Source organism: Polyodon spathula, chromosome 29 (genome assembly GCF_017654505.1).
Source record: "Polyodon spathula isolate WHYD16114869_AA chromosome 29, ASM1765450v1, whole genome shotgun sequence".
Lineage (NCBI taxonomy): Eukaryota > Metazoa > Chordata > Actinopteri > Acipenseriformes > Polyodontidae > Polyodon > Polyodon spathula.
The window spans coordinates 5,297,487-5,307,486 of record NC_054562.1 but is presented as its reverse complement, the minus strand read 5'-3'; the positions used below and the strand labels follow the sequence as shown (position 1 = coordinate 5,307,486).

Sequence of the window (10,000 nt, the reverse complement as noted above, 5' to 3'; positions counted from 1 at the left end):
GAGCATTTCTGATATCCCCGATGCTACCTGAGCAGTTCGTGTTAATCTGTGACAACAGAGTTTTTATGCAGCAAAACTGCAGTTATTCGTTTTAAAGTTGTTTGGATTCTCTAGCTGCACCGCCTGTGAACCCATTCGAGTCCCAGAGTCTATACTACAGGACTCCATAAAGAGAGAGCCTTACACGAGAACCAACAGCTATAATCGAGACTCCTTCGATTCACTTTCTAGGGCCGCTTTCCAGATTAATCGAGTTTTTATTTATTGTCCAAACAAAAACATTTGTATGACTAATATAAAAGAAACTGCACTCTGTGTCTTTGACGTGAGACGACATTCCTGCGCTTCGTCATATATAACTCTGATATATATATATTATAGATATTATATATATTATATATATAATAGTATATATATAATATATATATATATGATTCTTACATATTTTTATTACATTACTAAATAAGATGCATGCAATCTTATAATACATACATACTCTAAAATATATAACGTTAACATTCATACATGCACAAATCTAATCCCATACCAGCAACTTCAGGGATAATAATTAATAATAGTGCGATGATAAATGTTACAGCATGTTAAAGCTACTGTAGAGAGCCGACACTAATATATCGATCATAAATCTGCTTCTAGAATTAATTTGTAGGGTGCACATTTTAAAGAAGTCATTTAATGTCCCGCTGTCAGTCTGCCTCTCCAGATGTGATACACACAGCTCTGGGTGTTTCCATTCTGGGAAAGGTGGACAGTCCTCTCCTTTGCATTATCTCGGGATGAACTGTTTTTAGTATCAAAGAACAGCTTAATTCAATATTAACCTCATTTCTAGTAAACGGTATCCTGCAAGTTGTTACACCCTGAATTCAGAAGCTATCGCTGTGCGCCTTACTTTGTAAATATCAGACATGTATTCATGTTTTACAAATACTGAACATTCATTTTGCGTTTATTTATAGTCAGAAACACTACAATCTATGAGTAAAACTTCAGTTCCATTGATTTGGACGTCAGCTATTAACCTGGGGCTTAGCAAGACAATTTTTCAGCAAACGGAGTTTATTTTTGTATTATTATTATTTTTAAATATATTCTTAAACCGGTATATCCCGTTCCTAGCACCTACACGAGCTTGTGTGGGTGAGAAATTATTACATAAAAAAATAGTTTCTCGTTCGAGCGCAGGAGTGATTTACGTCACCGCTCTATCTGGAGCCCGGGTGCGCTCCTTATCTGTCCTCTGGAGCCCGGGTGCGCTCCTTATCTGTCCTCTGGAGCCCGGGTGCGCTCCTTATCTGTCCTCTGGAGCCCGGGTGCGCTCCTTATCTGTCCTCTGGAGCCCGGGTGCGCTCCTTATCTGTCCCCGTTGACGGGTGTGTTTGGTTAAGCAAGTCTCAGAGATTTAACCCTATCGGGAGCGAACTAGCGACTCCAGTCCAGGTTTTGGCGATTGCATCTCCTCCTCTTTCCACGAACGCTTCTTTCTCATCTTTTCCAATTTTTTTTTTCTTAGAGGAGTGCCCCCCCCCCCCCCACTCAGTCCCGATCACACCAGAAAAAAAAAAAAAAAAAAAAAAAAAAAGTGGGTTACTACTTTAATTTAGGTCTCAGACGTTTGTCTTTTTTTTTTTAACTGAGGCGTGCTGCACTCCAGCTTTGCGCCACGAACATGTAGACGCGTCAATATTAGCCTCTCATTAGCTATTTTTAATGCTTGCTTTTATGTTGTTATTATTGTTATTATTATTATTATTGTTGTTATATTTTTTTTCCTCAATATAGCATAACTTGCACTTTTTTTTTAAATCCTGGGAATACCTGAAGTTAACAACTCTTGGAGAAGTTATTTAAAGACAAGGGCTGAATCTAAATGAGGCTTTTCATTCTGGTATGTAACGTGTATAATTTACTACACGCAGTGGTAGTTTCAGACTTTGCACGGGTTTTCTAGTTGCTGCTTGCATTCAGTGCATAGTAATCAGTTGTATTTAGCCTGTGTGTGGATCAAAGCGTTGTAATGTGTATTGGCCTTAACGAGGGTAAACGGTAGAATATGCATAATTACTGTAAACGTTACTTTTGTGGAAACAGATCACTACAACGATAAAAAGCAAAGATTACAAATAATAATAATAATGGATGCCTTTTAAATTTTGCGTCCGTCTTTAATTTCCCTTTTCTGTTTTTTTTTTTTTTTTTTTTTTTTTTTTTTTTTTTTGTTTATTCGTGTATTAGTTTTGCATATTATATTTATTCCGGCATGGTATATTTACTGCACCCTGTGTGCGCGCGTGTGTCAGGAGTTTGCTCGGCTGATGATGTGTCAATGGGGGGTTGTTTGTGTTTGTGTTTGTGTTTTTTTTTTTTGTTTTTCGCGAAAGTATGCAAAGTTAAAAAGCTGTCGATCGGGAATCAACGTTTGTTTTGGACGCTGTAAACCCGGTCGGGTCGGTCTTTGCAGTGCGTTGGTGTTCTTTGCGGGTCGGGTTGCAGCTGCGTGCTCTCAGCTAAAAAAAAAAAAAAAAAAAAGAAAGTTGCTTAATATAAAGCCACGTGCATCAGAAGAAGGAACAAGCTCGCGCTCACTGGTGCTATGGCAACGCGGTTCACTCAACTATACGGAATATATTTAAAATTAATACGTGAATAATTGCACTTATTTAAACATTTTAATTATGCAAGTGGAGAATAAAATAATAATAATAATAATAATAATAATAATAATAATAATAATGTAAACCTCGATACAAAACGAAACCGTTGCTTAACAAAAACAGCGAATTTCGAGGAAAAGGTTTTTGTTTTTCCCTTAAACGTTAACGTTGATTCAGTGACGGGTTATTTCCGAGTTATTTAAGTAAGATTGTGAATCGCCGTTCGGTCTAATTTTCCTTGAAATGTGAAAAAAAAAAAAGAAAACACGACTAGCTTTGCGCGTTAGTTTTATTTAAATAATAATACTATTCACGACGTGTCATTGCCAGACTATTACTCTGCATAAGTACGAATGAGAACACGTTAGCGTTTCGCTTTGTGATTTTGAAGCATTCTGTCAGTTTGAAAATGACTAAGGTGGCGGGGAGGGGTGTGGGGCTTGCATTTCTGCTAGAGTTAAGACGTGCTCGTTTTTTATTGACAATTGACTGGGGAAAGCAGGGGGAGTACAAACTCGATGGGAACAAAAGAACGGCGTCGGGGAGTGCATTCTCTTCGCATTTAAATAGCCTTCTTTCTCATGCAAATAATTAAAAAAAAAAAAACAAACCCTCAACTGTCGGTTCTCGTCTGAGGCATTTTCTCATACGGTCTGTGTGCATTAATTTGCCAGACTCTTAAGTAAAGCCTAGGCTAGCGGCTGGTGGGTACTGTATTGTTGATTTGAATGGTCTTTTGTTTGGTTGGTACCGGGGATATATATTTTAAACAAACCGTAAAACACAATGTTTAATGACATACTCCCCCGCTTCACGTGGCTGTGTTATTATTATACACGACTACGTGACGCCCGGCTGCATCAGGTAACCTGGAAACGCACAAGCCCTCTCGCTCCACAACAGAGAATTCTACAGGTATTTTACATGAGTCAGCACGTCCACTGCACAGGCACTGCGGAGACATTAGCAAGAATGCCCGACCTAGCAGCAGGCGTGGTGTTGCTGCCCGCCTCTATGGACTGTTCAGAATTCAAGCAGGTTAAAGAAAAAATTCCCTGTTTGGGAATTATTTTCAATTCATTTTTTTTTTTTTTTTTCCAAATTTCTAGTATACAAAGTGTGTGTGCGTGCGTGCATAAGCCTTTTAAACACATGCACGTTGGACTTTGTAACTAAGAAATGAAACAAGCAAACAAACAAACAAACACATCAATGCAATATGCATCTTTTACACATTTTCATGTATAGATCTGTAAGCGAGCACGCAGGAATGACAAGTCAGAAATCGATCATAAGTCTGGTGCATTGATAGCTGTAACCCCTGCCCATCCAGGGCCTGCTTTCTCTTACTTGAAGATCCGACCCCTTTACCCCTAGTTTACTGTGTCATGGTAAAGCATTGCAAAGTGTAGTAAAGCAGCACTTTGCCATCCGTGTAACTACATGCATGTTAATTAACAGATGGGTATGATAAAGCTTAGTAAAACACACTAAACTCTTCAGAATGCTAAAACCAGGGGACACTTTAATATTGCCATGCCCATTTAACTACTTTTAGAAAAATAGTTTAACATGGCTATACCCCACACAACCCTTCTAAAAGTTTACCACAGTTCTGTACCATATTTGGGTACTTTTAATAAACCTGAATACATTGTGATCCCCTTAGTGAGAGAGGTTGTTTGCTTGTCATGTTTTTTTTAAATGCTTTACCACACCTCTCTGTGCTTTACAATGCTTCCCTATGCTTTACCACACCTCTGTGTGCTTTACAATGCTTGCCTATGTTTTACCATATCAATGTATAATGCTTCCCTATGCTTTACCAGACTTCTCTGTGCATTACATTGATTGCCTGTGCTTTACCAGACTTCTCTGTGCTTTACAATGTTTCCCTATGTTTTACCATACCTCTCTGTGCTTTACAATGCTTCCCTATGCTTTACCAGACTTCTCTGTGCTTTACAATGCTTCCCTATGCTTTACCATACCTCTCTGTGCTTTACAATGCTTGCCTATGCTTTACCAGACCTCTCTGCTTTACAATGCTTCCCTATGCTTTACCAGACTTCTCTGTGCTTTACAATGCTTCCCTATGCTTTACCATACCTCTCTGTGCTTTACAATGCTTGCCTATGCTTTACCAGACCTCTCTGCTTTACAATGCTTCCCTATGCTTTACCAGACTTCTCTGTGCTTTACAATGCTTCCCTATGCTTTACCAGACTTCTCTGTGCTTTACAATGCTTCCCTATGCTTTACCATACCTCTCTGTGCTTTACAATGCTTGCCTATGCTTTACCAGACCTCTCTGTGCTTTACAATGCTTGCCTATGCTTTACCAGACCTCTCTGCTTTACAATGCTTCCCTATGCTTTACCACACCTCTATGTGCTTTACAATGCTTGCCTATGTTTTACCATATCATTGTATAATGCTTCCCTATGCTTTACCAGACTTCTCTGTGCTTTACAATGATTGCCTGTGCTTTACCAGACTTCTCTGTGCTTTACAATGTTTCCCTATGTTTTACCAGACTTCTCTGTGCTTTACAATGCTTCCCTGTGCTTTACCATACCTCTCTGTGCTTTACAATGCTTGCCTGTGCTTTACCAGACCTCTCTGCTTTACAATGCTTCCCTATGCTTTACCAGATCTCTCTGTGCTTTACAATGCTTAGCTGTACTTCGCTACACTTTCACTGTGCTTTATTACAAGTTGCTTTTACTATGAGAAGCTTTTATAAGGGATGTTACTTGTCAGCTTTCCCACTGATCGGATTTTTTCTTTCCAGGCAGCCACTGGGCTGGATGGTCTTGGCGCTGGAATCTCGGCTGACCAGCAGCTCTTCAGTTGTGGAGGCCATGCATGTCTGCAGAAGGCACTGGGCTCCCACGTGAAGCTGTGAGCCCCCCAACAATGCACCAGCTTTGATGATGACAGCTGCTCTGGAATATAAATCCGGCTGGTGGTGGTAGCTTAGGAGAATACCTCCTTTTTATTAACGGAAACCCAGATAAACAGCAACTCAAATTCAGCAGGCGCTACAAACAAAACAAAAGGACACTATTGCAGTGCGATCAGTGGTAACTCCGGGACCATGAAAAAAATCAAGGCGCCTCTTTCGGAAAGCGGGCGGGACATTTACGAGTTTTCTGTGGAGGGGGGGGATCCGAGGATCTTCCTTGGGGGGGGCAGGGTGGTTTCGGATTGCGTCCGGACCGGGTTTGATCAGCCAGGGCATTTGGGGATCCACCCCAGCAGGAGTCCCGCCCTCGTCCCGTCGCTGGATCTCGTGGACTCGCAGAAGAAGAAACGCAAGCGGTGCGGGGTCTGCGTGCCCTGCCTGCGCCGGGAGAATTGCGGCAGCTGCAACAGCTGCCTCAACCGCAAGACTGGCCACCAGATCTGCAAGCTGCGGAAATGCGACGCACTGAAGAAGAAAGCGGTGAGTGTGCAGCGGGGGGTGGTGGCAGAGGGCGCATGTTATAGTTCTCTAGAGCAGTGCTTCTCAACTTAGGGCCTGATTTCAAACAGGTTGAGAACCCCCAACACCACCCCCTATAAAAGCGCTTAAAGCAATCATCATTAGCTTCTGAGAGCTCTCAGAATCTGGGCTATATATAGAGAAACACCTGCCTGCTGTTAAATGCAGGGTAAACTTCCAAGCAAGTCAGGTGTCTTGGCCGAGTGCGTCGATCAGATGTAAGCCCCGGTGAAGGCACTAGCTCCTCAAGACCCCCCATGGCACCCTGACTGAGGGCCCCCACCCGAATAGATTGTGATTCCCTTAGTGAGAGAGGTTGTTCGCTTGTACCGGTAGAAGTACAGCTGCTCTCATTGTGTTCAGTGTCATTTCTTGGACGTTTGAGAAAACCGCTGTGTAATTACCATGCTCGTCAATTGCACACTGCCTGACTGAATCAGACAGGTGTGCGGGAGATGCGAGTCATGTGACTTAGCTGGCTTGTTGTGCTCGTTCTGGCTGGACTAGACCACTGGTAACAATAGCCACCCTGTCACCCACTCCATTAGCCTGCACTATCCTTCAAGCTCACACAGCTCCTGGGCTAAAGTGAATTAGGTTTGCTTGTGGTGTGTTTAATCTGTCAGGGGGTATGGATTGGAGATGGGGGTGGTGGGTGAGCAAACTTTCATCTTTCACCTCCTGTAATGTAATCAGAGCTCTGACCGATCAGCATTAGGATCCTCCCTGATGGAATTTCCAAACAACCACCTCCCAACTCAGACTCCTGAAGTGATTGGCATTTGGGTCACAGTGTGACCTTAAGCCCTGGTGCAGGGTTAGGGAAAGGCGGAGGGGGAGGGGGCTCTTTGGAATTTCAAGGAGAGAGGGCGGAGGAGGGCCTCAAGGCAGGAATGCATCCAGTTGGAAAAAGGGAGGAAAGTCCTGACTCAGGGAATCATCGGGGTGTTGCAGAGCAGTGTCTGCAGAGTCATTTAGGCTCCCACAGAGCTGCTGTTGTTTCTTACAACATTATGTTGGCTTATGTTGAGGCTTTAGGCTTTGCTTTTCAGTTTGATTGGTATAAGTAGGAACCCTCCCCTGTGCTGTACCTGCTCCCCTGTGCTGTACCCTGCTCCCCTGTGCTGTAGCCTGCTCTGCTGTGCTGTACACTGTTCCTCTGTGCTGTACCCTGCTCCCCTGTGCTGCACCCTGTTCCTCTGTGCTGTACCCTGCTCCCCTGTGCTGTACACTGCTCCTTGGTGCTGTACCCTGCACCCCTGTGCTGTACCCTGCACCCCTGTGCTGTACCCTGCTCCTCTGTGCTGTACACTGCTACCCTGTGCTGTATCCTGCTCCCCTGTGCTGTACCCCTGTGTTTCTTTTTAGCAATAACAATATGCAGTGAAACACAAGCAATGCAGGAAACATTATTATAAACATTTAAAAACAGGAAAAACATCAAAAGCATGCTGGTAGTCGAAAAGCGCAGCATGGGGTGATGAATGGTTTACTCGACACCCATGCTCTATTGCTGCTCGTGTCAGCTGTCAACATGACAGTCGGCACGTAGGCAATTTACAAGCCACCCTCTCGTCTTGTTTGCAATTGTGGAGAGCTGGTCTCAGCTGCTGCGCGACACTTCTATTGTGGGAAGCAGAGGAGACACAGACGACATCTCAGTCTGGATACGGGACAGTGCATCTGTGAGGCCGGCCAGGAGCTTTTAAATATTCATGAGAGAGAGAGAGAGAGAGAGAGAGAGAGAGAGAGAGAGAGAGAGAGAGAGAGAGAGAGAGAGAGAGAGAGAGAGAGAGAGAGAGAGAGAGAGAGAGAGAGAGAGAGAGAGAGAGAGAGAGAGAGAGAGAGAGAGAGAGGATTTATTGCAGAGACACAGAGCGCTAGTGCCAAGTTAACATGTGTGCACCAGCTGGGAGGGGGTCAGGCGTTATTAGGCTTTGTCAGAAATAGCAACCCCCCACCCCCTTTCACCACCCCTCCCTTCACCTCTCTCCCTCTTTAGCAAAATTCAAAATAGGCTCTGTTTTCGCCTTTGGAATCGGCTGTTCACGATTCGGTTGTAAAAGCATTGAAGAGTGTGGTAAAGCGATTTAGCTGGTGCCAAGTCAGTAGTGATAACATCAGTTTTTTTTTTTTTCTCTTTAACGGACATAGTAAAATGCAGTCAAATGACATTATTAAATAAGGTTAAAATACTTAAACACAGTTACAACCAATACAGCCTTAGTTTATTCTACGTATTGCGTATATTTCAATAGGGCCCTATAGATATTTATAAAGTTAATTTTTTTTTGGGATATACACAAAAGGTTTAAATGTTTTGGATAAAAGCCCTAGAATTTTAGGATTGAGACGTAATTAAATAAAAAACTATGAACATAACTTAGATCTTGTATTTAACATCATGTAATCAAAGAAACTACAAAATGATATTGTAAAAGTCTACCGGAAGCCATAATCGTAGCACAGTATTTCATGTTATATTTCAAAATGTCGCATTTTTCAATTTCTGTGTATGGAAAACTACGCAGCGGTGTGTAATTCAATATGTTAACATTATTCAGAAGCTTTCATTCGACTTTATGAAGCAACATTAGTTCATTCTATAGAGTTAAACTTTTAGCAATACAGTATATAAAACACACACAAACTTATAGTTGTTTGGTCAGAAACTATAGCGTCGCAATTGAGAAGGAGGGGGGTGGAGAGGGAGACAGGAGGTCAATTAAGGGAATTAATTCCATTATAATTACCTCCACATCCCCCCCTGTGTTTATTTCATCACTCACTGGCATACAGTTAAGTGCAAATTTTTGCAACTCATTATCAGTGCACCATTAATGACCCACTTGCCCCTCTAGAAAATGGAGTGGGGGTTGGTGCAAATCCCATGGCAGGGTTTAAACAGTACTAATCAGTGCCGTGCATATGAATAGAGGAAGGGGAGAGCTGAGTCATTGTGCTGCGAGGGATCAGCGCTGTGTCAGGTGTTCCTTTAGGCATTGTCTGCCCTTCCCCTGTGTTAATTTAGGTCACCCCCCCCCCCCTCCCCGTCACTTCCCAATTCTAACAGCACTCTTGAAACTGCCTTTAAAGCAGGCAGTTGAGCTCAGCTTCCTGTAATTAAGTCCCTTGGAGCTGCAGGGCTCAGGTTACGGAGGGCAAGCTGGGCCGGTACAGTGCAAGTACTCTATAACTCCCATGATTTTGACGTCATTGTCTCGTAACATGCATTCTTTTTCCTTTGGCACTTAGAGGGTTACTTAAACATATCTTTTCTTTTTAAACGTCCTACTTAAAGAGACAACAGTTTATCCCAGCACGTTGTTTGCCTGGTAGTTTTTGCAATTTTACCCATGGTCGAACTATGCATTTACCATAAAGTACCATGATTTTAAATACCTCTCTGTCTGGGCTTTACAATGCTTAACTGAAGGAGCTGAGTAAATGGAAGCACTGGTTAGCTCTGCTTTAATGCACCACTAGGGATCGCACATGGCGCATTGCACACTGGTATGCGATCTCCTCTTGGATGCAGCCCTGCAGGTAGCTTTGCCCTCCGTGTCTGATTATCCTTCCAGGAAGCGCAGCGTTTCATTTACCTGTCACACCCGGCGTGGCGTTTTCCTTCAGGATCAGAGAGTCTCCATGGCGATGGTTGCTAGGAGACCCGTGCCGAGGCAGCATAATCAGAGCTGCTTCGCTGGACCATGTCAGACTGCAGGAACCTGTGTTTGTTCTGCTTTGCCAGGAGGTAGCCCGGCGGGACTTGGGTAATCTGAGCAGTGTATATTTGCACAGCCAAACGAGGTTTCCTTCAGGGCAGAGTTAGATTGCG

The 10,000-nt window shown here is 43.1% G+C and overlaps 1 protein-coding gene across 1 annotated transcript; it reads left to right on the top strand.

Moving 5' to 3' along the window:
• Window positions 1-5,488: 5,488 nt before the first annotated feature.
• LOC121302171 (CXXC-type zinc finger protein 4-like) lies at window positions 5,489-7,536 on the top strand. The gene is made up of 2 exons (XM_041231988.1): window positions 5,489-6,123; window positions 7,531-7,536. The coding sequence occupies exons 1-2, from the start codon at window positions 5,776-5,778 to the stop codon at window positions 7,534-7,536; spliced, it is 354 nt and encodes a 117-aa protein (XP_041087922.1). The 5' UTR covers window positions 5,489-5,775.
• The last annotated feature ends 2,464 nt before the right edge of the window (window positions 7,537-10,000 follow it).

Coding starts and splice junctions, on each gene's coding strand:
- LOC121302171 (XM_041231988.1), top strand. CDS start 5,776: ATGAAAAAAATCAAGGCGCCTCTTTCGGAAAGCGGGCGGGACATTTAC.